The sequence below is a fragment of the Colius striatus genome, chromosome 14 (assembly GCF_028858725.1).
Source record: "Colius striatus isolate bColStr4 chromosome 14, bColStr4.1.hap1, whole genome shotgun sequence".
Taxonomy (NCBI): domain Eukaryota; kingdom Metazoa; phylum Chordata; class Aves; order Coliiformes; family Coliidae; genus Colius; species Colius striatus.
Genome location: NC_084772.1, coordinates 22,883,835 through 22,911,154, shown reverse-complemented (window position 1 = coordinate 22,911,154; position 27,320 = coordinate 22,883,835). Strand labels below are relative to the sequence as shown.

The 27,320-nt window shown below is 39.7% G+C and overlaps 3 protein-coding genes across 13 annotated transcripts in view; 1 reads left to right on the top strand and 2 right to left on the bottom strand.

Annotated features, from left to right (window-relative positions):
• Positions 1-3,054, bottom strand: part of TMEM231 (transmembrane protein 231) — a 10,391-nt gene extending 7,337 nt beyond the window's left edge. For 2 of the 7 annotated variants that reach the window (XM_062007529.1, XM_062007535.1), the window contains exons 1-2: positions 852-3,054; positions 346-551 (exon numbers count right to left, since the gene is read on the bottom strand). The gene's annotated coding sequence lies outside the window, so the exon portion shown is untranslated. Of the gene's footprint in view, positions 1-345 lie in introns of all 7 variants that reach the window. The other 5 variants (XM_062007532.1, XM_062007530.1, XM_062007533.1 and 2 more) reach the window with 5 other exon arrangements.
• Positions 1-5,632, top strand: part of GABARAPL2 (GABA type A receptor associated protein like 2) — a 7,170-nt gene extending 1,538 nt beyond the window's left edge. Inside the window, exons 3-4 of the mRNA XM_062007537.1 lie at positions 2,900-3,072; positions 5,056-5,632. Coding sequence (XP_061863521.1) covers positions 2,900-3,072; positions 5,056-5,146 — 264 coding nt within the window. The 3' untranslated portion in view covers positions 5,147-5,632. The remainder of the gene's footprint in view (positions 1-2,899; positions 3,073-5,055) is intronic.
• ADAT1 (adenosine deaminase tRNA specific 1) lies at positions 3,520-27,320 on the bottom strand. Of its 5 annotated transcripts, none has more exons than XR_009819740.1 (10): positions 26,556-27,240; positions 25,728-25,796; positions 24,379-24,433; positions 23,510-23,640; positions 21,500-22,118; positions 20,121-20,266; positions 17,630-17,729; positions 15,052-15,138; positions 9,900-10,453; positions 3,520-3,886 (listed from the first exon to the last, which is right to left on the bottom strand). XR_009819740.1 is itself a non-coding variant. In XM_062007515.1 (10 exons), the coding sequence occupies exons 2-10, from the start codon at positions 26,722-26,724 to the stop codon at positions 10,321-10,323; spliced, it is 1,509 nt and encodes a 502-aa protein (XP_061863499.1). In that variant the 5' UTR covers positions 26,725-26,747; positions 27,268-27,320; the 3' UTR covers positions 9,149-10,320. The 5 variants fall into 5 exon arrangements, 4 of the variants coding, with proteins under 4 accessions (XP_061863499.1, XP_061863501.1, XP_010202333.2 ...); XM_062007515.1 differs by lacking the exon at positions 3,520-3,886 and adding an exon at positions 27,268-27,320 and having other exon boundaries at positions 9,149-10,453; positions 26,556-26,747; XM_062007517.1 differs by lacking the exons at positions 3,520-3,886; positions 24,379-24,433 and adding an exon at positions 27,268-27,319 and having other exon boundaries at positions 9,149-10,453; positions 26,556-26,677.

Below are 27,320 nucleotides of genomic sequence, written 5' to 3'. Positions count from 1 at the left end.
GTCACAATTACATGATGCTGTATCAGGAATGGACAATGCAATGTAGATGGCTGCAAGAATTGAATCTCAAATTTTAGTGTGATGCTTTGCCTGAGCCAATACACGTTTTGTGCTTGACAATTCATATCCTTTCACAAAATAGTTAATATCAAATATACTTTTGGCATCTAACAGTCAAAAGTGTTTTTCAGACTTAATTCATGTTTCCTGCTTTCCAGGTTATAGCCTCCATCCAGAGTGACACAGGTCAAAGTGACTTCAGTTCTCAGCTGCTGTATCTGTCTCCCTGGATTTAGAGATATTTCAGTGGTTCAAACCTATTAATTGAATATGTGAACAGCTTACCTCTGTCCTAAAGGTAGACCTTTTAGGAATAAAATGGGAGGTGAAAGAAATTCATGCGTTCCAAGCGCTGCAGTTTGTCCAGAGCGTCAAGTGGTCCAAGGGTTAAAGGTATCTAATTTTTTGTAGCGGCAGTTCATCAACAGCCTTGACATCCAGTTACACCAGTTTCTGTTATGAAGCTAAAATGCCTAGTGTGCTACTGTAAACTTAAAAAAAAAAAAAAAAGGTATCTGTTGTTAAGGCTCCAATATTCCTTTCAGGCTGTTCTTGGTCCACTTTACAGTTCCCTCATACTGAACTGCAAGGGGCAGCTGCTAGGCATTCACGCTTCTGTAGGCAGAGCTGAAGAAATTTATAAGGAAAACCTCTCCAGATCATAAGATAACCATATTTTGTCAATTTACTTGAGCATTACCCATATGCTGCAGCAATGGGGACTGCAGAGCTAAGGAATGGAGACCCTGGAACCTCTTGTAAGCCTTATTTCCCCATGTGCTGAGTTTTACCTTCAAGAACTAGCCTGTGTGGAGCAATAAGTATCATGTCATTTCCACGAATAGTACTTTATTCTCTTTCCTCCTGTACCTGTTGCTTTTTGCTCTGGCTATCTTGCCATCTTTCCTTCCTGTAGTTGATTTCTAGTTTCCTACGGTATAAAAATAAGACACTCTAATGTTAGTTCAGCATAATACAAAGCAGAAAATAGCATCAGTAAGTCCCACCTTGACAACAGTAACATGGTGGAACAAGCAGTATGCCTTGAGTGCAGTCACATTTAGAGTAACATGTTTCTTAAAAAATAAAAGTAAGGTTTCCAGTGATAAAATCGGTTTGTTATTGCAGACCTGAGTCTACAGACATCCTAAAAGAGTGATGAACATTGGCAGCCATTTTTTCAAAGTTGCAAACAAAGGCCCATTGATGATGCAAATCTACCTGCTTTCTGTTACCGAACACTCCTGGTCTATGAATAGCCAAGTTCCTGTGGTGGCCTAGCAGCGTAAACATGGGTCGTGATTATTTTTATCTATTTGTTTTCCTTACAGCCTACATATCCCATCTGGAGCTCATTCAGATATGGCCAAAACCTGCACTTTATTAGTATGGCTTCACTGTCATGCCGTAACTTCATCCAACCAACCAAAGCTGTAATCATACAGTTTTTATCGTCAGATGAATACATTGCTGGATTATCTGGTAGTGCAAGTCTGGTACAGCAGAGGCCCGTGGCAAAAGTCACATCACAGAACCTTTCTGGCAGTTCAGTGGAGTGCTCAACGGGCACCTTGTGCAGGCCAGCTGGTATTCCAGAGCGTGCTGCCGTGACTTCATTTCTCTTCCCTGAGGCATTGTTGAGCCTGGCTAAAATGCTTGGTGGCTAGCTGTGGGAAGCTGATAATCACTGCCAACCAATAAATTCAGTAATTATAGAAGTGTGGGTAGCATGGATGTCCAATCAAAACCAGTAGCACAAAGCACTGTAAAAAAAATGAACAGACCCTTGCATTATTCCACAGTTCCCACTGCAACTCTGATTATCAGCTTTGACTGTATTCAGAGAGAACATGGCTTCTTCCAACTCTGCACTCAGTTACCTCCAAGTATGCACATGGCTCTGCTTGGTGTGGCAGTTTCTGATTCAATGCCACATGTTGCATAATGGTATGGTATACTCCACGGATGAGTACAAAAGACTTCAGGGAATGGGGTGGCGGAGGGGGAAGTGTTAATGAATATTATAATGCTTTAGATGGAAGCTTGAGCACAACAGGTGAAATGGCAGTTTAGATAATAGACTAGGCTGGTGGTTCTCCCTCCTGTTTACCTAAATATGGATTTTTTTATTCAGTGTTAATGACATTTATTCCTAGTATTTCTTCCTTTTTTATTTTTCTCTTTTGCTATATGCCATACCAAGCAGTTGGTTCTGTCATCAGTTAGGAGCAACTCAGGACATTATTTAAAGAGTGAAGTTGGAAGGGTGAAGGTGGTATGTATATTAAACCTCTATTTTATTTAGCTGTATGACAACTTAAAAGAAGACAGGGTGTGCTTGTTGAAAACTAGAATTCTGTGTACCACAACGTTTCAAGCAATGATGGTCACGCTTGCATGTCCTAGGAGTGGCAGCTAAGGACTCCAGGTTTATCTAGTTTGGAGAAAAGAAGGCTGATAAGCAATCTCACTGCTCTCCACAGTTTCTCGAGGAGAGGATGTAGAGAGGCAAGCAGTTTCTTAGCATACAGAAAGTGAAAAGATATGTGTACTTCCCTGTCACGGGTTTCTTTTAGGCATATTGTATCTTTTTACTCCATGGCTGTCAACCTCAGGGGTAGGGAGTTTTGAGCCACTGTGTGGATGAATATAGGTTTCAGTGCAGTCACAAAATCATGTTTTAACAGTGCTGAGCCAGTCTTACCTCTCATTTTCTTGCAGTCAAGAAACATTTTTGTTCCTCCCCTCTGCCCACTGTTGTACTGGTGAGCAATTTACCGAAGCTGTCTGTTCATACCAATCCAGAAAAGCCTGATCTTCACACACCTGTGCTTTACAGGTCATAGTGGAGAAGGTCTCCGGATCTCAGATTGTTGATATTGACAAGAGGAAGTACTTAGTTCCATCTGACATCACCGTGGCCCAGTTCATGTGGATCATCAGGAAGAGGATTCAACTGCCATCTGAGAAAGCAATATTCCTCTTTGTAGACAAGACTGTCCCACAATCCAGGTGAGAGGATATTCACTTGGTATTCAGACCCATTGCAGCAAGCCTATGCATATCAGAGGGATGGTAACTCCCCTCTTTTGAGGCTTATTTGGTGATTTTAGGTAGTGTTTGGCTACATCTTAATCTCACATCTCACAATAGTTCTTTCTCCTGAGTTTGATAAACATCTTTTTTTCTTGAGCTACGCTGAAAGGAAAGGCGACTGAAAAAACTATATCATTATTTACTTCCATGACAAAAGAGTAAGCTTGGGAGTTATTAGGGTATCTTTAGCGGAGTGAAAGAACTTTTACATCAAGGCCAAAAAAAAAAAAAAGTCAGCAACAGCAAACAAGTTGCACATTAAATGCTCAGAAGCAAACACCATCAAAAACCTGTCAGCTCACAGAGAAATTACATTACAGACTACTGGCTGTTACTTGTTTTAAAAATTACTTTTTTTCTACTAACACAAAATGCTAAATTACTATAGAAAGCTTTTTCACATTGTTTTTATATAAGGTCTTCTTGTTGTCTGCTATTGCATACACCAGAGGCACTACTATTACGGCTGCTTTCTGTATGAGATACTTGAATAGTATTTGAGAAAATAGTAAGTCATGGTATTACGTGGCTTAGATAGAAAACTACTCTTATGAATCCTTACCTGTGTGACAGTAGCAGTCCCTCCATGTAATCTGTCCAGACTCAGTTAGGAGTACTTTTATTTACATCGTGATAGGCAATAGGGACCTATAAAAAGCATCTTTTTCTGGTTGCTTTCTTCTAAGACTATTAGGAATTATGTTATCCTTCTAACAGTCCTATAGAAGCTCTAGGAACAGAAAAAAAAACCCCAAAGGGCACATCATCTTCTCTCACATGTTCAAAATGAGATGTCTCATCTCTGCTGGAAAAATTGGGCCTTGAACCTCCAACATTAATGCAAAAATGCTAACTTGTTAACAGAAGAACAAAAATCTAATCTGTTAATGGTTCCGTGCCTCTCGCAGGCCAAGAGGTACACAGACCACTAGCTCTTGACATTCTTCTCCTCTGGAAGTTTCTCTCCTACCCACCAATTCCCCTCCATTTCACATACTGCCTGCAACTCTTCCCAGCTCCTCTCCTGGGTAAAAGCCATGCTCATTTTCCCTATCACAGTCAGTCTGCATCTTTCAGTTAAGTAACCTTTTCTCTGTCTTGGAAAATCAGAGAAAGATGAGCTGAGGAGGTGTTTGTACAACTGGCTCATGTCATCTGCCTGTTTCATCTGTAGGTAGATGGCTGGAGCAGTTGTATTGGCCAAGTAATTGCTTGGGTTTCTTTTTGTTTTGAAACACAGGCATTGCCCTAAAGACCTCAACTGCTTAGGCTGTGAAGGGCCTTGTGCCTATTCAGTTGAAGAAAATTTTCATTTGATCAAACGTTCAAAAGCTTACCCACTGAAAAAGCATTAGTTTCTGGCTAACCTGTAATTTATTGCCCATGCATTTTGGTACTATTTAAAGTCATCACTTTTTTAACAATACAGAAAACAAAGCTTTTACTCCCAAAACTATCTGGACCTCAAAGAAATAATCCATAAAGTACAAGTCTGATAGACTTGAGCCCAGCTGAACATTCATGACTACACCAGGTGGAGGGAGAAATGAGGTTGCTCACAAAAGAAGCTGTGTTCAAGGAAGGTGTTGTCAGGCTGTTGATCCTGGTATTAGTCATGTCATCAATAACAGATGATTCAGAACCTGAAATACATTCAGTGACTAATTCCCAATAAAATAAGGAAGAATTCTGACAAATGTATTTGTGAAGAATAACCCAGACCCTCTGCAGAGAGACCAGGATCCTCTTGCTAACTGAGGAACCAACTGCTTTTCATATATCCTCACACACTTAAAATTTGTAGCTTTTATTACTCCTTGTTTATGTGAGGTTTTAGCTGTTAACTATTTGCAGCTCTCATGATCCAAGTAAACCTTTTCTCTTTTCTTCCCCTTCAAGCTTAACTATGGGACAACTTTATGAGAAGGAAAAGGATGAGGATGGATTCTTGTATGTTGCCTACAGTGGAGAGAACACATTTGGTTTCTGAATGGTGGGTCTTGGCTGCTATACCATCCTGCTGTGTATCTTGTAAATAGCTGATCATTTTCTGTTCTGATATCCACAAAAGTTCCTTCTATATACAGGCATTTGTAACTGGATTTATTTCTTAATGTATTGATAGGTCTTGTTTTATTAGACTGTTAAATTATAAAAAAAAAATAATTGTGTGCATTTTTTTTTTCTCATGGCTGTGAATTTCTGGAGCTTTGGTCCTTTAGGAGATATATTTGATGACATTAATTGAATAATAAAGCAAGTAGTTGGGCTACTAAAACACGAAAAGAAGAATATGCATTTATTCTGTTTTGAGGTGTTAGTCTGAGAAAAATGAAAGCATTTAATTAGTATTGGGAACACTGGATTTGCTACCTTAGCCTAAGCTGGAGCAAGATGCCGATCATGTTGGATTGGGCTAATATATTCCTTTTTCTCCATTAACAAACAAGTACAATAAAAATTCCCATCACAAAAAGGCAGTGCTGTCATTTCTTTACCTTAATTTTGGCCAGAAAGTTATACATCACATTTACTAGACAATATACAGCTGCTTATACTATTTACTAGACACTGTACAACTTCCTCAATCGATAGTATGTGGAGGGTGATAGAAGGATGAAATAAGGAGCTATCTGTAGGTTCCAAAACCAATAACTTCAGTGCTACTGGATCTCATCAAAATAGTTCTGCCAGCCCACAGACTATCAATACAGGAGTAAATACTATGGGCTTTGGAAAGCAAGACCTTAGTGACAAAAGCAACGCAGCAAGGGAAGGGCACTTAGGAGAAGGAAAGATACAAATGGGAGACCCGAAGACAGGAGAACTAGAAGGTAGAATTTATAACATGAGTTATCACAGAGAGTGAAGTAATTGGTGAGGAGTTCAGATCAAAGCACTTGAATGAACAGCTCTTAAAAAACCAAACAAAACACCCACACCACAAACCACCGAACTGACCCCCCTGCACAGTACTGAGGTTCGCACTTTGATATTACAGGATAACACTGGGATGGCAAAATAGCATCTCATTGAACTCTAAGCCAGCAAGGAAACACTATTCATTTGCACACTACGTGGTTTTTAACATGCTTCCAGTCACAGTGGGAACGTATCACTTTCCAAGCTTAAATCCAATTCATACTAAAACTCCTATCAAGTCACCTCATGCCTAAAATTATGTTTGGCTCTACAGTTATCCACAGCTACTGGCAGGAGGACTCCAAAATTAGAAGGCAGGAGCCTATGAAACATTGACACTATTATCGAGGCTTGTCACAGTACAGCGCTGCATCATCTGCTTATTGCATCTTAAAATGTGCTGTTGATTTCATTAAGCCTTTCATTATTCAGAACAGCACTGCAGCGTATGGAACTGCTTTAGTAAACATTCTGTCACTGCTTCCATTGTGAATTCCTTCCACCATCCCTTTTTCCACACATTTAGTATTCATGTTTATTCTTAACAGAATTTTTGATTCAGAATGGAGAAAAGTGGTTTCAACTGTGATTTTTTTTAATTACATTTTATTACTGGCAAACGTTCTGTATCCTTTAAGCTGAAACCTTACCGTTTGTTTATGGTTAGCAACGAATATATTTTGCTGGCTGTTAACAACAGAGTAAAAATATAACTTAAAACTGCTAGATAAAACTAATTATATGCTAGCACATAGATTTCTCTAAGTAGAACAAAGGAAGATGAAGTTATATTCCCGATGTTCTTATTGAGGTGACTTTTCAAATACCCTTCATAAGGCCCTAAAACACCCCCCACATAACCACTCTAATGTCTCTGTAATTATTAATTTAGATTTAACAGCCCAGGTACAAGTAAATCCAGAAAATGCAAGAGTAAGCGTCCTACAGCAGTGACTTTACTTTTCACTTGCAGATGCACTTAAAATGGCAATAAAACATCAAGATATTTCCTTTTGAAATGCATAGATGAAATGCATCCCTTTAGATAGTACAGTTACTCTTACAAAACTATTAAAAGCATTTGGGTCCCGCACGACCTTGCTGTATGAACCGTGCTTTGGGTTCATAGCTTGCTCTTCCACAAACACAGTAATTTGAATAGTCTTCAATTTACTCTAAATGTATGAAGAACAGCAAGTGCTCCAGTGTGTATATGGTGACCAATGGATGTACACTGCAATGATCAAAACCTTGCTTTTTCAAACATCCTGGGATGGCAGCATGTCGGTTCACCGAACTGCAGCCTTCAGCTCAGATTTGCACTTGGACAAAAACACTTGTTTCTAGGCTCTGGTTTTGACTTCCTTAAAAAAAAAAGCAAGGGCCTGTCCTACCTTCTTGCTATTATTGAAAATAGAATGATTTCTCTAATAGTGAAGCTGTTAAAAGACATCCCACTTAAAATAAGGATTACTGTCCCTTTGTTCTGACAAACAGGCACCATTGATCCCCATACCAATTCAGGAAAGCCAAAGACCTATATGGCTAATACAAATATGCTCTGTAGAGCATTTTACACATGCCTTGGGAATCCTGGCGTCTTCAAAAGTTCTGCTGCTCTCATTACCAATTGTTTGGTTGCCCCTACTTCACAAACACAACCCCCCCAACCCCTCCCCCACAACTCTGCTTCCCCATGGTAGAGTCTCAGTAATCTATTGCCCTCCCTACACTACACCCATCTCTGTTTTTCAGTGTGCCATCTATTCCAAAGGGTTGATATAAGCTTGGAACACCTCAACTGCTATCTTCTAGGAGCAATTCTTCCAAAGATCTGCATGCAAATAATAAAACTTAAGGTTTCCTACCTCTTCCAAAAGCAGAGATAGTGTTCTCTCTGCATTTTCCCCTTCTGGTTTTTTGAATGGTTTCTTGGTACTGCCTACAACATTTCCTGACATTTTGGAATTAAACAGGTGCAGCGTTTAAATACGTTTTCCATCCCATAAATACCATTCAGTTGAGTATAAGATCGTGCAGGCTTAGCTCCTCAACCTTTTAAATGCTGCTTTTAGTTCCTTCCTGCTCGTCATCTATTCATTGACTGACTCTAGACTTCAATATGTCCACGACTCCATCAAAACAGTGAGGTTAGTATCAGTGTTCATCAACTCTAAAGCTACTTTTAAACTGGACGAGTAGCAGAAAGCAGCAGTCTACGCTTCCAAAGCATTTTACAAATGCACAGGAAAATCTTACCAGAACAATCCTAAGACCCAGGCTCAAATTTTAGGTAAGAGTTAAAAGGATTTGCATCGTGTAACTGCTCATCTGAAAACCAGTCTGATGCCAAGACTACAGAACAACGATCCTTAGGTAACCCATTTTAATATTGCAGCTGGATAGGAAATGGGAACATTCCAGTCTGGTCAGCAGGTTTGCTACAGACCTCGTTGATAAACAAAGGGAAACTTGGTATATTAAAGTATAGATTCTGCAAGACTTCGGGGAGGGACAAAGGTAAACCTCAGGAACTTGGAAATGTACTGCTTCTCTACTTAGGTACACTACAGGACTTTGCCCTTGGAATGCTATTTGCTCCATTAGAGCAACTAAATGTCAATTAAATGTTGCCACTTCTCTTCAGCAATTAAGCCTGTACCCCATCTGCAATGGTATCTGGCCATTTTCCATCTTCTGATGACCAACACAAGTCACCCTTCTCCATAATCTCCTGCCCTCTATAAAAATCATGTGACTTCATCAGTGTAACTGGTCTTTCTGCATGTTAGTGTTAGATTTGAGAGGACAAATTTGCATACACAGAGTTCAAATTCTTTGCTATTTCTTCAATGAGTAGGAGATAACTATTCTTATTTGACAAGTCAACCCAAGTGTGAAGGATGTACTATAACCAATTCTCAGGCTGTAATGCAATATGTACTGTTCAGCCTCATACGCAACTCAGTAGGTTGAGTGTAAAAGCTGTTTGGAGAACTGCTATGCCCATTTGTCAAATCCAAAACTATAGTAAGACACCAAAAAACAGAAAACTCACATCACTAAAGCATTCTTAAGTTCTAAATTGTCCAAAGTCTTTATGAATTGCAGTTTACAAAAGAAAAAGTACAGAAGGGGAGTGTGTTCAGTAGCAGTTATATAGTCCTGAACTTGCTCACAGAAGGCAAAAATTGGGTCACAAAGTTTGAGGAGGATACCCACTGCTTTCTCCTAGCTCACAATGTTGACTGTTTTGCCACACAAATGTTCTTCAGTAATAAAGCATAAAAGCAAAGACTGCCCAAGACGACTTCCTGTCCCCTCCAAAGCATCTCCACCGTTGCCAGGCTATTAATGAACGCTTGCCAGGAAAGTTACAAAAATGGCTAAGGCATCCCTGGTTTTAATTAACCACCTATCACGGGGCGGGGACAAGAGGATGGAGAATGCTTGAAATACTGAAAAGTAGGTAAATGTCTGCCTGGAATTACACAGGACTGACAGGTTTGAAACAGGTAATTCAGAAAGTTTCCTGCCTGTCCACAGAAACAAAGCAGTTGGAGGGGTCTCTAGCAAAAACAAACAAACAAAAAAAGAGATTAAGAGGAAATGCACAGGATATTGTAAGTGGTATTACTCGACACAGCCTTCTTCCCAGCACTGTTTGGCTTCTGATTTGGCCATTTAGTACAGACACTTCTATGATCAACTCACAGGGAAAAAAAGAACCTTTAACAGAGCAATGGGGCTCGAGAACAGGGAAAATTCTTCTGGGCACCGGACAAGAAAAGACAAGAGTAATATTAAAAAATATTACTTACTATATATTAGGGTTTTCCCAGCAACACAAACACAATGGTAACATTATGAAGAGTGGAAGAAAAACGCAGTAGTAAAACTTTCTTCTCATAGCACTGCTTCACCTTCAGTTGACACTACTTCCATTGCAACAGACTATGGCCGATAGATCACATCCTCAGATAACAGAGGGGAGTACATGACTGCCTCCTTTCTTTTGGAGGCACACTGTTTAATGCAGCTCAGACATCACTGCAGATCCTTTTCTGTAGTTCAATAAAAAGGGGGCTTAAACTCATACAAAATAAAAACTTCTCTAAACTGCTTTCCTTTTCACTCCTTACAGCACATGTACTAGAGGACATCATCTTCTGGCTCTCAAACTGCAGAGGTATCTGCTGTGCATTAGGGCTTATTGCTGGATTTACATAGCCGCACGTTTTCTCATGTGAACTGCAGGTATTCCTTGGCATTCTTGATCCAACCCAGCAGGGCCTGGCTACGCAGCACTTTCCAGGCTTCTTGATAACGTAATGCAGCTTCCTTGTAGTCCCCATAGGTTTTCAGAGTCTTTATCCTGACAGAAAATGCACAACAATGAAAACATTGCTGTTATCCTATTGGATGTAATGTCACAAAATGAAATAAAGCAATCAAGCATCTAAGGACATGATGAGGCCATGTGAGCTCTTTCACACAAAGCAAAATTCTCTTGTGCTTCTAGGGAGACTTAAGGAGGGTCAGGCACCAAAGCTACTCTATCTAGATGCTGTCATCAGTCTTAAAAAAGGAGCCAAATCTCCTCTACCATTGTTCCTACACACTCACCAGCAATAGTACTGTCACTGACTGTGTGACAGTAAGTTACTGAAAACTTCCACAACGGCAAAAAGTGTCGAAGCCAAGTAGGAAAGGTGGCTAGAGATAGGTACTTTGAATTGCGTGGAAGTAGCCTTGTTTTGCTAGAAGAATGGACACAATTACTGTCTGGAAGGAAAGAGGGCAAGGATGAAAAACCATCCTCTTCTTTTCAAATATTGGGGAAGAGTGAGACAAAGGAAAAAATATTCTTTTATCTTCTCCCTAAAAGAAAAGAGACTCAGTAGTTCTGGCGCTCCGTTCCCCATCCTCATGTAGTACCCAATCCCTACACTCTCAGCAGAAACACTGGTCGCTCTGCTTAATGCATTATACCATTTACTTTCAAAACAGAGAAATTCATGTCTGGAGCATCTGAACTAAGTGCCTCTAACACAATTTCATAAATACTTTTTTTCCTTCTTTGTGTTCCTTTCCAAGCCTCTTTCATCTTCCCTTGACAGTCTGTCAGCCACATGTGGCATGTAATGTTTATCATTCAACTCAATATGAAGGGAAGATCATACGCAACCTGACCTTCATCAAGAAAGAGAAAGAGCCAAGCTACTACAGGAACTCTAATCTAAAAAGTCTGAGAATGACTGCACTGATTTCCACAGGCTTTCATGTCAAAGGCAATACTGATCACCACCACCACCCCCGCTTATACAATATAGATTTTTGGACTGGCTCAGTTTTGTTAAAGGTGAAACAGCTGTTTTCCTTGCATTTGCTGTGGATGCATATATGCAGACATAGATACAGAGAGAGATACATATATAGACAGATGCCACCTGCCACGAAACCAAGAGAAAGACTTCAATGCCTAGCTGTTCTTCCTTTCTTCCTTGAGAAGTGTTGCTCTTTTTCCTGGACCTGCTGGCACACCAATGGCTCTTCCACTCAAACCTGGCAGTCTGATTCACTGTAACTACAACACATACGAGATTTTTTCTAACCTCGAATATTCCGAGACACCTTTGTTTGCAAGCTGTTCCAGTAGATTGTAAGGCGAAACATAACTAGAACAAAAGCACGATGGGCACCAAGGAGCAGTTAGTTATTTCCACCCCACTGCAGCAGCTACAGGAGCATATGTGAGCGCAGCCTCTTGTCGCATTCTCCAAACAGGTCACATTGCTACAGGATTTAACAGTGGCTGCAACAGAAAGCTACATTTTAAACCCCTTCCTAGAAGAGCTGGCAAAATATACCAGATTTATTTGCTTTGTTTTCAACTTCTGCATTAAGCTTCAAAGAAATTTTGAATACATACACAGGAAAAATGCTTTCAAATTCAAACTACGTTACATCTGCCTAAAAACCTCACATGATCTGACTGTATCTCAGCCTTGCTTGGGCCATTAAGGCTCTGAGCATTAGTAATGAAGCACCTGTGACTTTTTTTTGGCAGCAGTAAGCACTAGTTTGCTGCCCCTGGCAAAATCCAGCCCAATCGCAGGATCTCCAGCCTATCCAGGCCTGCATGACTAAATTCCTTTTTTGTTTGTTTCCCTTTACTACTGTAATCTCTACACCCCCCACCCCGCCCCCACCTAAGACAGCAAAAGCTCACAGATCTTTGATACATAAAAATTTGATGTGACTTCATGATGACAGGAGGACAGGAAGGCATACTTGGCTTAATTGTGTCTTCTTCAGTGCGTTAGACAAAATGCAGTCATTACAGGCAAACTTCATAATTGACACCAGTTCTTAAGAAGACAAAGAACCAAGTCACAGAGCGAGCTAATTCTGCTAGTTCCACTCATATACAAAAAGTTTGAACAGTAAGGTAAGGTTTTGCAGCATTTGGGAGACTGTCACTGCATTGCTGCGTCTAGCTTGGGAGACCAGATTTTCAATACATTTTCGAAAAACTGGAAAACTAGCTTTGTGTTTTTTCCAGTGTCATCCAAGATGTAGAAAAAAAGAAATCCCAGAGGAGAAGTAGTAGAAGCTCAACAGAGTATTTTTTTTTTAAATAAAATGAAATGAAGTCTTCAGATAACTGTGGTGAATAAGTATTGTTGTGAGGCAGAAAATACTGCTTAATAAAAAGCTCTTCAGTCTGGCAAATATCTAAAAAGCATGTGTGATGCAGAAAAGATTTTTTTCTATTTAGGTCAGAGGACTTAAATGTCCTGCAGGCCTCTATGCAGTGGTAGGACCATCACAGGAATTGTTCAATGTACAGATTTAAAAGAAAATTGAAAAGAGGCTAGAAAATTACAACAAAATTCCTGTCAAACCTGGCTCTGTTGTTGCTGGGTTTTTTTAAATCAGAGAGCCACAGTAACAGCTTCCCATGATAAGCTACTTTCATTAGCCTGACACTTCCCTGCAATGACCTTCAGTCACTCCAGCAGGAAATATTTATCATTTATCGGTCACCTGGCAGAATCCTTTTGTTTCTCACAAATAAACACTTGTAAAAAATCTTCAACACCAAGTCCAAGGGAAGGAGTTTGTTCAGCCTAAATATAATGCCACATCTGCATATCAGATGGACTCTGTCAGGAGAAGCCCAGACAGAAAAATAGTAGAGGACAAAAAAAGTCAAAGGAAATTACAAAGCCACTGAAGTCTAGAAGAGCCCTGAGGTGAAGTGACTGTGTAAATAGCACATGATCAGCACAATGAGTCACCTATCCAACAATGCACCAGTTTACAGGCTATTCTTTTAAGGTCTGAAATTGGAATTTTAAAACAGTTATGAGACACTTACACAGACACAGAAGGTACCTTTAAGGCACAAAACTCAAAGCAAGCAAGATCCAATTATTAAAGATCCAGGGTGTGTTTACTTCCTCTAAGTTCATTTCATTTAATGTGCTGGCATCATGAAAGGCAGAAATATCTTCTCTCTCCTACTTCTAGCCACGCATATCTCGTACTTGTTTTCTCATTATCTGTTTTTTGTTTTCTGTGAGCCAATTCAGCTCAATAGTCCAACAGAGAACACAGAAGCAAAGAAACTGTTTTCTGCCACATTAGCTAGTTGAACTGGCTCATTCTGAGGTTGGAGAAGTGCCACTGATACCAAGGAGAAAACAGGAATCTACAGCCAGTACCCTCAGAGATTGCAGCAGGACTATCCTCAGCAGCAGCAGCAAACAGTTAAGTTAGCTCGACAGCTAGAATTGCATCCCAGGGTTGGTGAAATCATACCCGGAAATAAGTCTAAAATAAACCTTCCAAGACAATGGATTTGGAACTTTACATCTCTCAGAATCTCTAAACCAAAGTGAGAGGTAAGTCTCTGTATATATGAAACTATGCCCTGTTCTAAGGTAGCTATTTGGGCTGGAATGCCACCAAACATGTAATGGATGTAATGCAATGCCAGACTGGATGAGTACCATGAGAAACTCTCATCTGATAAACCAAACTGATTTCTGTAAATGGTAATGTAAAGCTGATAAAATAAACCTCCAATTATGGCTTATTCAGACAAAAGCTTCTTTCTGTTCTTTCCAGAAAGTGTCCATCTGCATAACTTCATTGAAAAAAAGAACGCCACACGCTATCATCTCACCTTGCTGGCTCTTACTCCATCATACACAGAGATGAAAAAAAGATTTTCACCTAGATTTTTCTTATTATTTTTTTCCCACTTTAAACTCTTCCTTCTTGTGAAACAGAGAAGTGACATTTGATAGAATTAATAAACACCAACCAGGTATAAATAACCTCGTGACAATTTTGGGATGGGGGGGGTTGAACACAACCAAGGGTACTGTGCTGCAGGCAGCCAATTTAACAGCTCATGCTTCAAAAAAAATTCTACTTCCTCCTCCTCTCCTCTGCTTCCCCAGCTGTCCACTGCCACTTTCAGACAAAACTGCTTTAACTCAAAAAAGGACCCCCAAAATGTAGAGTTTACTGCCAAGGCAGCCAAGTTGAAGAGGGTTACCAGAGGTCTCCAACAGACACCAGATCTAGTGCAAGAGAAGGACAAGGCTCCACTGATCAGGAACCGAGTTTACCCTTTTGAAAAGCAGCAAGCCTTCAGAAGGGGATCAGTTATCTCAAATTCTTACCTTAACTAAACAAACAAACAAACAAAACCTGCAATTTCTTCTATCTGTCATTAATACATGAGATGAAATACCTATTTCTCCAAGGAACGGTTTAAAAAGACCAAAAGGAGAGTCTTCCTAATCCGTCAAGCACCCACCATATTTTCCAAGTAACAAATTTTAACCATGAACTTGCCTAAAGTGAAATTCATAAGCACATTCTGGTATCATCACAGTATTCTTGAGTTTTGTTAAGATAAATTCAGTCTTCTAAATACAATGAAAATGTCTTTACCGGAGACTGTCTGGTAGGTCCTCTTGTGAAATACTTCTCACCAGGTTTTGGAATGTATGGAAGAGTTCCACTTTACAGATCTTGGATCTGATAGGAAAAAAAAAAAGAAAGAAATCAGAAATGCCCTCCCTCTTACAGCTCAGAGCCGTACATCCCTCATGAACGTTCTCGACCTAAAACATCTTCACTTTTCAAAGAATGTAAAAAGTTTGCCACAATTTAATGTTTCCCACCCCATCCAAGCTGCCCACTTGACTTTTCCTTTGTTTTAAATGTTGCATTGATAAAGAAGTGCATTGCCCTGTTCTCCCTCTTGCCAGTTCACAGGGAGAACATTTTAATATTCCCACATCACTACACACCGTAGTCAGCTCAGGAATCTAAGACTGAAACAGGACTACTAATCCCAGAACTAATCAAATAAACACAGAAGGACTCACAGGGCTTGTTTTGAATAATGCAGAGTTTGAACAAGTAACAGAAGCAGCAGAAATATCTGCAACAATGCTGTCCTCTTCACAATAGTGAGGAGGACACATTCAGTGACAGCTGCAGGGCAGTTAAATTCCAGGAGGCCCATAGCAAAAAAAAAAACAAGAGTTCATTTTAAAAGGTCTTTTGAAAGTCCCTTATGCATCTCTGTCAGCTTTATGCCCTTCTCTTAAAGAGAAGGCAATCAGAAGAGCTGTTTATAAAGCATGGTTTGTTTTTGAAAGCCCCAGCTATTTCCTCTGTTTCACTACATTATCATTATACACTTGTCTCCAACAGGTGAGAGCTGACTCTCCAGAAGCGCTGAAAAAATCTTCCTATTTTGCTATTATGTTCTTTATCTGTCAATGGTTTGTACTGTAGTTTTCAGTGGTTTATTTAACTAAGCACTAACAAAAGCACATACCAGACATATACCTACAAATTCCTTTTAGTAAGCTTTATCCTCCTTGATATTTAGTGTTATCTAGTACATAGGAGATGACAGGGGTAACACTAAATAACCCCCCCCACCAGTCACCCTGAGATTCCTTGGAGAAAAGTAAAAAACAGTGTAGAAATACAAATCTTGTTTATTATTAAACAACCCTTCCACCACAGCTATAAATTCATTATTTTCCTAAGTACCTCCTGTGACCATTTATGACTAAAGCCTAAGCATTTTACTTATTCCTCAATATTGTTTTTAAAACATGTTATCCTAGGAAAAAAAAACGTTTGCAATCAGCCTTGCAGGCCCTGTCTAATAATGACTGAATGTTTTAGTGAATTTTGAGCACATATAAGGAGGGAAGGAGGATTCTCAACAATAATTAAGTTCCTGCAGCTTTGTGCAAACTGTCAGCTGGCAGATGGCTCTAAGTTTTAGAGTTGTCACAGATGCCATGTGACAAAATTAAGGCTATGTTGAAAAAGGGATTGGTTCATTTGAAAGTTTGCATGTCTTCAGAAATACTTCACATACTGCATACTGAAAACTAATATTCTACAGTGCATATAAAGTCTGTCTCAAAAGGCAGGCTAAGTCACCCAGGTCAGCCCAGACACCAATTCCGGTCACAAACCCCACAGTTATTAGTCCTCTTCTTACCAGGGAAAAATTTGAAATACTAGGATATACCAGGATAAACTTCAGTCAAGTTGGGAATAACTTTGAAAAGCTCAGAATGTGCAACTCATGGCCATGCAAATGAATTCTCCACAAGAATGGTTTAAGCTCAATTTAACACTTTATTCACTACTGTCAGGATGATCTACTTTCTCCTAGAAAGTCTAGGAAAAAGGAACAACATGACCATTGATATATCAGTAGTATATACAGCCACCAACCAAAACGTGACCCCAATCCTCAGGCTGAACTTCCACAGACCACTAATCATTTCAGTCACCTCACCTAAATGAAGGAAAGTGTAGAGATGGAGAAATTTGTCTGCAATTCTTTAAAAGTAATTCCTTTCAGCCGCAAGAAAAAATACATAACTGTTTCTTTAAACATTAATATTTGATAGAAAATGATGACGTTTCTTAAACAGCACAGTGTCAAGACAACAACTGGAACAGTTACATGTTTTGTGTTCAGAATCTGCTGCAAACATTTCATAACATTTCCAAACTTTAAGGCTGAAAGCCACACTTCAAAGCAACACACCTAAATTAGACATCCAAGTCATATCGCCTGGCTCATACAGAAAATCTGTGAAAAGAGGACCTGCAGGACACACATTTCCTTTCCAGTCATCAATCCAAAAGATACAAAGCAAAAATTCTGCTAACTTCACTGATAAAAAAGCTATCTTTTAATAAAAATTCATCATAATCCTCCACCACCATTATCTACAATGCTCTCTGTAATCAAAGAGATAAAGTGACCAAAAAAAAAAAAGGCAGATAAACTCTCACTTCTGTCATTCCAAGTCCCTTCTTTCCCTTACACAGTGACAATTCCTTTTCCCTCACTCCTTTCCTTTCCCCTCACTCCCTGTGTTTCTTTCTGCTCTGACAATCAACAACACATCACGTGAGCTGACAGAGGTAAGAATGCTAAGAGATAAGATATAGGCATCCAAGTATCACAACATTCTCATACCTGCTCTGATGGCTCCCAATCCCCTTCTTTGTTGTTCCTTGTCTGAAGCCATTCGAGGTGACATCCAGAGGCTGCTCAGGAACTGCACTCCAACTGATAGCTGAAGAAGAAAGGATTACAAGCAAGGGATATGCTCTCATCAAAAAAGAAGAGCTTAAGTGTCTTCATTTTATGTGTTCACATGACAGCATGCTGCTTCCCAAAATAATTCAAACTATAAAGAGGACCATGTTTCTCTAGGGCCAGGACTCTAGTACCTAATAGAATTGGTAAATTCTGATTAACTGGGGAAAAAAAAAAAAACAACCAAAATACTCCCCCCCACACACACTCAGAGCCTTTATCTTAACCAGGTCCTCCAAGAATCCACGCCTTTAAATATTTGGCCTCCAGCTTTGTAATCCTCATCTTTTTAAGGGGATTCTGCTTATTTTTGAGCATCCTATCTGGAAAAGCACGAAGAAATTTCCAAGTCAGATGGCTTATTTTCATATCAGGCTGTGAAGTACTTCCCCAAGCTACATGCACCAGTCATTCTATTTTCCTGTTATTTATTGTGTGTATTTTATTTTGTATTGTACACTCTAAATAGCGTGCTCTGTTTTTTTAAGTGACAAGCATCAAATATCCATAGACTTTACTTGAAAAAATGTTATTAGTTAGTAGTTAAATTAAAAAAAAATTGCGAGAAGAGACAGCAAGTGCCAACAACCTTATCTTTTACCCCATTCTGGTAACCTTATTACCATCTTGAACTGTAACTTCTTAATGTGAAAACTCTGCATACCTTACCTTAGAGATGTATAAATAACTAGCAAAGCATCAGCAGTGCAAGAACAGAAACAAAAGCGACTGACATGCCCAATCTGTCCCTCCATATAGACTAACAATAGTTCCTTTAACTTTACTGCCTGGAGACTTTTTGTTTTGGTTTGGTTTTTTTTTCCAAGTTCTCCCATTACTCTGTGTTCCTAACAGGCAAAACAGTTCAATGTCCATCAACTCCAAAGACAATTTTCGCTGCTTCTGTCCTTTGTATCATCTTGACTTTTAAGATGTTCAACAACTACACATTATAAAGCATATTGTGGGGACTGGTCATATTTATCACACTTGTATTATGGTTCAACCGTATGCTGCAATTGCCACACTCTGCTACATTTAAATTGTACTTGCATTGGGATTTACATTCAATGCTTTATTACTCTATTAAATTAAAATCCTGTGTAATGTCAAATAACATCAAATACACATAACTAGTACTAAATATTAAACCCTCCGTGCCTGGAGTAGCTAAAACCACCTGGTCAAAGGATGTCAGAATCTGACAAGTAGACAGAAATTTATATAACAAATTAAACATGTTCTATTCTTTCATTTCTTCAGAGTTATCACCAACATCAAAATATTAAACATAACACCTTTTTTTTTTGTTTTAAATATCAGCTGAAATGCTCCAGTCAAGCATATTTCACCACGTAGTGTAACAGTCTTGAATTTAGAGTTTATTCTGATTTTCACCCTTGCGAGACCTAGCACAAGTCATATATGAAAAGAAGTGTGACAAAGCATCACTCATCCTTATTTAACAGAATGACCTGAGTAAACTGTACAGAAAGGCAGGCTTACTCAGGAATTTACTCACAATTGAACTTTTTTTTTTGCTAAGTGAATTGGTACCAGTTTTCAAAGATGGATTTTGTTTCCTATCTCACAGAATCCAAAATATATTCCTTCCTGACACCTGTGAAGAATTCCAGTTTAATGAACCTGAATTTGATTAAGGTCGTCTTTGTTTCAATTTATTTTATCATCAGCTCTAATGTAATAGACTAATTTCTAGTTCCATTTAAGACAGAAAAGCATACAACAGCAGAAGCTAGGCATATCCAAGTTTAAAGAAACTACTCAACCACACACACGCAGTGGCAGTTTCACTGGGATTTTCCCCCTAAATGAGACCATGTTGCTAAGTCACGACGTGACATGCATATTCATTCATCGCTATGACAAAAAATGCAATGTCCAAAGCCACATCAATTAAACCTTTACACTACGCTATTCTGTATTCTTTCTACATTCACTGATTTCTGAACCAGTTACAAGCATAACTCAGCATGGCAAGTCTTCGGTTCATCACCAGGGTGAATACAAAACTAACTGAAGCAAGAAGTCTTTTTTTAAAATTTTCTTATTGCCCTCAGAACTTCTGCTTTCACAGGTTGTTTTCTTTGTTTAGATTATACATTCTTAATGACACCAACCAAACGTTCATTCAGTCTGATAAACTCCCTACGGGAAACTAAAGGCTAAGCTGAATATTATTAATTATTAACAGTTAAGTTCTGTCCTGAAATTAATTTCTTGCTGTAAGTCACTTTGCCTCTAGCACTGGCAACGAATGCTGCTCCACTTCAGCAAACTACCAAAACCACCTAATTGCTGTTTGAACTGTTGCACACAGTTACACAATCAGCCCAAGTAAACTCACCTGCACTACAAGGAACGAGTTTTGTTAGGCTGTTAGTTTGAACTTCCTGAATCGCCTGACGGCCATGCTCAAATCGAAGATTTGATTGAAGCAGCTTAACCTCTTGAACCAGAAAACCATCCGGTAAAAGTGAGATATGCTGACACCTAAAGTAAGCATGGAAAAATGCAAGTGATTTTAAGTGGCCTTCCCAAACAAACTGACTGTGCAATTTCCCTCATAATCTAAAACACGTTACGTTCCGTTCAGGTTTAATGTAGAAGTGAGTTATTAGAGAGCAAGCAAGGTGGTTCAAGGGCATTTCTTCCCTTCAGAAAAGTATTAAAAAAAAAAAAAAAAAAACAAGGCCACAAGTTTATTAAGACTTTGTCAATCCTAGAAAAACTACAATGAATTCTTTTTTTACAAAAAAGTCTAGTTAGAAGCTACTACAATCAGTAAAGTATGTAGGACAAAACCTGCAAGTTATTTCTGTAATCACAGTGAGAAATTAATCATAAAGTCATAGTCCACACACAGTCAACCATACTACGTTAACAACTGTATTATGAACTTAAAGGTTCACAAAGACTAGAGAGATAGTAAACTGACTGCACCAGCACCTCTTCCTTGTATCAATACTCCATCTTTTACTTGCTGGAAAGTAAGCCTGAAAGCAGGGTCTAAAAATCAGCAAAAGCTTGAGAAGCAGCTCACTGCATAGAATCTAAGAATGCTTTGGGTTGGAAAAGGCCTTAGAGAACATTTAAGAGTAAGTTATAAAAAGGTTTGTAAGGAACACCAGAAAGACATCCTTTTCTACAGTACAAAAGTCTACCTATGCCTTCATTTGGAGTCATACCAGTCAGATTGCCTTGAGGATGGATGGATCAGCAGGCTTTTTAATTTGAGGAACAGTCCCGCAAGAAAGAAAAGCTGCTTTTGCTCACCAATGCAATTTTATATAAAAGGCAACTTACGGATATTCAAAATAACTTTGTGGAGTACAGCTAACTGCATAGATTAAAACTTTTTTTTTTGGCCCTGTTTGAGGATGGAAAAATCAGGAAGATCGTTAGAAAGGTTTAAGTTTGCTACAGTAATAAAAATCAGTACACTGTGTTCTTCCAGCTGCTTTTTTGCTAGAAGGCTTCTAGAAAAATTCAGGTGGGTAACAGCTTCTCATTGCTCTGTGAAGGGACAACTGAGGGGATTCTGAATCTAATGGAAATCCTTTTCGAGTCTGATTCACCAGCAGTAGTCACCTTTTCTCCACAATACACATGAATTTGCAGAAATGCACATTTTCTGCAAGTTACTTTGGTAGAGAGTCCTAATATTTGTGACATACATTTGTCTTCCATAACTCATTCTCTCCAATTTCAAAGGAGAGCACTTACCTTTCAATAATCGCTCTCCGCATAGCTGCTTGGCTATATGGACATTTGCCCACTATGATCGCTGACAGGTACACTGGATACTGCAGGAAATGCATCAGAAGAGCTCCTTGACAACCTAACACATTCCAGCGAGCCAGTTTATCACTACAAGACATAGAGCATGTTCTGTCCCCACGACCTGGCTTCACTCGTAACAATCCGACACGGTGATACCCTAGCCCAGGAACCCGGGCATCACCCAGCAATCCAGGTACACACTTTGCTCCAGTTCTATGAACATCTACTACCTCCAGTCTCCCTAAGACTCTCTCCTTATTAGCTGTCTGCACCTCTGCAGAACGTTCACAGCTCTTTGAATTTGTGTTGTCTTTTTGTTTCACAGGTACTTGCTGAACTGACAGGTCTTCAGTGATTATGGAAAAATAACCATTGTCATCAGTTTTCACTCTCTTGATTACATGGTTACTTGTAGTTTTCTCGGATTTCCTTTTATCTTCTGGACCAAAATGATCACGGTTGCTTCTATGCTCTGCTGACTGTCCATCTGCATCATCTCCAGTCACTGGCTTAGAAAGCTGCTTCTCTGGTTCACTCATTGGAATAATAGAAGCATCTCCACCTAGAACAAAAGAAAACATCAAAGTCGGCCAAAAATGCATCTCTCATGACTGAAACACATCACACCAGTAATATAGCAACTACAACTAGCTTTCACTGATTTGCACTCAGGAAAATTTGAGAACACGCTTTTCAGACAAAATTGCCCTGTACAACAAAAAACTGGCCTTCGCTGAAATCTCAGCAGAATTTAAACAAAACTTTTAAAGCAAAAGGTATTACAGGCATCTGACAGCATAGGCAGCGCTGAAGACTCAGGAAAACCAGCTTGATATAACTAAACAATACAAACCTCAAAAGAATAATTAAAGAATGTCCTATCAAATAAGGATGGAAAACAGGCTCAAAACAAAAAATACAAAGCTCAGTTCAAAGCAAAAAGAGCCTGTCAGGTATGTGAGAAAAGAGCAGTCGAGAAATCGTTCTTGTTATTAAATTTCAAGGTGTAGATTCTATTTTCATGTTGCATTAACAATGAAAACCAGCACAACATATGTCATCGGTGCCATCAAAGGAATGAAAAATGTATCAGCAATTAATCCACTATGCGAAGTACTGATGAGGCATATTCTGAGAGTGCTTAGACCTCTTTGCTCTGGTAACAGACTAGCAGTTGACAAACACACCAACCAAGGATGTGGTAACATCGAGACGTGCGATAAGCCGGTAGAGCAGGAGATCCATTCCTACATTCTGATAATAGATTTTCATCTTTGTGGTACAGTTTGGGGAAAAAAAAAACAAACAAAAAACAAATAAAAAAATATCAAAAAACTCCTACCCCAACAAAAAGCAACACAGAGAGGCTCGGGGTGGTGATGGTGTCTCATGGGTAGGACTTTTGATGAAGTTTGGGTTGAGTAGTTGGGGGTTTTTTTTGCGTGCGTTTCATTTTACCGGTTTTGTTTTGCTTGGTTGGTTTGTTTCTTTTTTGGTTTTGTTTGCTTCATTGTCTGGGGGTCTTTGTGGGGTGAGGGCTTCTTGTGAGGGGTGTTTTGGTTTTTTCATGTTTTTTAGCTTTTTTCGGAACTGTGGTAACTGTCAATGGTTTTTTTTTTCATTAAAATTTGAATCCCTAGGAGACAACATTTAGAGCAAAGCAACTACAAAATATGACAGGACCTCTCACAAGTACGTTAGTTTCTGGAAAATAAAATAGCAGCCATTACTGTTTAAAGAGAAAGTGAAGCATTACACTACACAATGAGGAGTATATTGGATTCACCAAGTCATCAGGAATCACATCCAGTGAGATAAAATGCCACAAGTATCTGTGGAGGACATACCAATAACTTCCTCATGCTCATTCCAGATCAACAGACCAAAAGAAAGGCAAGGGGCAGAAAAGATTCCACAGGTGGGAGCCACAAAATTGCACTCCAGCATACTCACATGGGGTATGACTGGAGAAGAAAACAAACATTATATTTGGTTTGAGTTTCCATTTCCCAGTTTCAGTTCCTGGAATAAAGATACTACACTGCTGATGGGAAGCTGCCAGCCACATCTGATGGAGAAGATACCTGTCAAGCAGAAAGTTTTCATGAAACATTTACTTCATTTTTGATGCATGGAAAAAAACCAAAAATTAGACGCCCACTAGTGCCTGTTCTTTCCCGACGAAGCTTATAAGGAGTTATGCTTCTACAGATAGATAGGATCCAACTTACTCTATAAATGCAAATACATCACTGGAACCTTAGTAACAGACCTCAAAAGGTGGAAATCACTGGAGTGAACTATCTCCTCAAATCACAGATCTAATGCCCCTCCTCCCACTCTGTATTTTTACCAGCACTGCAACTCACCCAATTCTGTGAGAGCTGGTTTAGTGTCATCAAACTGCAAGAAATGTACTCAATTCTGTAGGATTATTGTTCTCCTGGCTCAGTTCCTTGAACCAGCTTATCCCACATCAACAAGAGAACTGATATGTGGGAAACAGCAAAAAGGCTACCCTTGAGAGCTAGTCATCAGATCAGCACTGAAACAGATCTTAATTCTTTGAACAAAGGCTTTACAAGAATGAGCGAGAAGAAATGAGCTTTTGTGAATGAGATTTAACACCACCCAGAGTGTTAAAATTTAGGTTAAACTTCTGCCAACAAAGGGACAAAGCATTGCCTACACTGTCTCTTTCAGTACATTCTCATCCCTGATCCTGTAAAATCTCTTTCAGCTATAGGTCAAAACCATTTGTATCACAACAACTAACCCCAAGTGGCACTGAATAACAATAGCACAGAAGCTTCATGCCTCACCTCTGGAAGCTCCTCTTGGCCACAATTTCAGCATGACTGTCATTCAGAATGTCTCCTAAATAGATAACCAAATGAGACCCGGAATTGTAACAGAGAAGGAGAAATTTGACAGATGACAGTTCTCCAGACCTGTTACCATGTGAAGGCTTAACATTGGTATTCGATTATTGCAAGATATTTAAATTTCCAATCGCTACAAAAGGAGGGCAACAGTCTAGCAAACAAAGGATAAAAGTCTTCACTCAACTGCAAGTCAGAGACTTGTTTAAATGCCAAATTTTAACTTTTCTGTTATCTGAAATTCTTTGAGTTTATGGAACACTTGCTTCCTTCAAAATCTTCCTTAATATTCTCAGATTAAGCATAACATCCAGAAAACTTCAAGTGTCTGTTAACCTTTTGACTGAAGCTCCTCGTTGCACTACGTCCTATAACTTAAATTACTTATCTTGTAAATCATTCTGGTATTTACCAGTTTTACACACCTCATCTTCAAACCTGGTGCAGCGTCTGCCTATTGCGGTATGTAAACAGCAGGATCTGTACATCAGCTTTTATTTCAGGATTAAAAGGCCAGGCAATAAAAGTCCTTTTCAACAGTTCTCAAAGTTTAAAATTGAGGCATGCAAAACTGTTTATCCCATCTGCTGTTCATCTTAAGTCTAAAGCAGGCAGAAAGCACTACACCTACATATTCACAAACACTTTTTCTCCTTAGTCATTTTTTCAGCTTTAATTACTATGGCTTCTCCTCATCTCCTAGGGGAGGAGATTGATATGTTCCAAACAAAACAATAAACATGCAGGACAAGGAAATTCCTACAATAAATTATAAGAAAAGGTAGCTGTGAGGACTCACGTATGTATCCCACACATTTATTGTAAAGACATTTAAAACTATCTAGCTGGAGAATATACAGTAAGTGAAAAAACACCTGACAGTACTTTTCTGGTGTCATCCCTAGCCTAATTCAGAAGTGGTATCTTTTGCATCAGACCACGATAAAACTTGACTGTAACAGGTGACTGAAGCACTATTATTTTGCTTATGATCTGGTTTGCTTTTAGTTATGAAATATTTGGATATACAGATTCAGTACCTAAGCTACACATTTCCATATGTAAAAAATTTATTCACCTTCAAGGCAGCAAGCGCAGTGGAACTTTTAAGGGAGCCATTCTGGCTGCCTAAGCCTGACTCTTCTTGACAAGGCAAGGTCTGCCTTACAATTCTGACTTCAATCCAGAAGTCTCAGCTCAATGCCTTAGACATTTTCATTGACTCTATGACAGCAGTAAGAAAGATGGTAGCACAGGTAGTCTGTTCTTGGATTTTACATCATACTTACCCATTTTTCTCATTTTGTTTTGGCCAATACATTTTGTTCCAGTTCCCATAGCAACAACTTCCTTTGTTACTGAAACAAAAAAACAACATTAACTGAACTGTGGCCAAAAGCATTGCTCTCATATGGTATAAGACATTGCTTTCTGGTAAGACAATACACAGAACATTGTTTAGAAAGGAAGGTACAGGGAGGCAGGCCATGCAGCATTCCAGACAGGAAACTGTATCAGCTAGAGAGGTGAATACAGTAGGGAGAAGTACTAGGAAAAGTCTACAATTCCATAGCAGGAGTGCCAACACAGGCTTGGTATGTTAGCACCAATCTACAGGACATATGCTAGTGGACACTGGCATGAGACTCTTCAAACGTGTAAGACGGAAGCAAGGGATGCAATCTGCAAGACAACACTGAAGAGCCAGTATGGGAGAAGATGATGGTGAACTGATACACATACACAATGTGAATAATGCAGACTGTTAAACAAGAGCAAACTGAGACTATTCTAGCCAAACGTTTTGCAAGAGTTTACATTAGAAATTCAGCTCCTGCCTAGACTTTTGCCACATATTGAACAGGCTTTCATTTTCTTAGTTAAGAGTCTGGGAAGAACAAACAGCATTTTGCTACAAACATTTCTGCACAGACAGAAGCTGTAAAAGCTTCTACAGTCAGAGAGTGAACTATTTGGGCGGAGACAGAAATGGGATGGGAAAGGGTGTTTGGTTATTTTTAAAAAGGCATTTAAAAAGATAAGCATCGTGGACTGACTAGTCACCTCCTCTTCCCCCTTCCCCTCCTCCCACTCCAATCCCCACGACTCCTTCTTACCCTGCAGGTTCCCTGGAGTAGCAAGAACCTCTCTTTGGGTTGCAGACTCCACTTGGACTACAGCTGCCAGTGAAGTCCATTCCCTGTTTGGATCTGGTTTCCCCTGCTTAGGGAGTTTGGTCCTATAATGCAGGTAACATAGCTCAGCAATTTCATCAGCTGACCACATGGCTCCTGATGCAAGTGCAGGTTCTAAATAGAATTGGATTCCATCACAACACCGATTAACAACCGCCATCCCTTCAAACCCCGCCACCTTGTTCTGCATGATGCCTTCCAGCACCACATTCCAATATCCAAGGCCTAACTGGATCACCTCTTTCAGGATTATTTATAAGAAATATATCACACGAAGTAACTTTCTTTCCAAATAGCCCAGAATAAAAAACAATGCCGGAACGCTTATCACAGAACGGCAGCGACTGGAAGGGATCTCTGGAGATCATCCAGTCCAACCCCCCGCTCAAGCACGTTCACCAAGATCAGGTCAAACAGGAACGGATCCGGGTGTGTTTGGGAAAACCAGTGCAGCAGCAGGAAAGTTAGCTGGGCTCCCACGGCTCCCGCTCTGCAGCGGTCAGCAGCGCGCACCGCACCCCCGCCCCGCACCCATTCCGCGGCCTCCGGGCCTCCACCCTGCCCCAGTGAGCGGGGACCGCGGCGCCGCAGGCCGACACAGCGCTCCAGCGCACGCCCCGGCGCGGGCCCCTACCCTCCGGGCTGGCGGTACCGCGGCTCCTCGCCGGGCGGCGGCGGCGGCTCCAG

What these genes read in the sequence shown, in the direction of transcription:
- ADAT1 (XM_010204031.2), bottom strand. Translation starts at nt 26,823, where the DNA reads ATGCAGAACAAGGTGGCGGGGTTTGAAGGGATGGCGGTTGTTAATCGG. An exon ending in TACTCCAGGGAACCTGCAGG is followed by an intron (nt 25,797 to 26,555) that starts GTAAGAAGGAGT and finishes TTTTTGTTTCAG; the next exon opens with TAACAAAGGAAGTTGTTGCT. An exon ending in ACTCGTTCCTTGTAGTGCAG is followed by an intron (nt 17,730 to 20,120) that starts GTGAGTTTACTT and finishes TTTCTTCTTCAG; the next exon opens with CTATCAGTTGGAGTGCAGTT.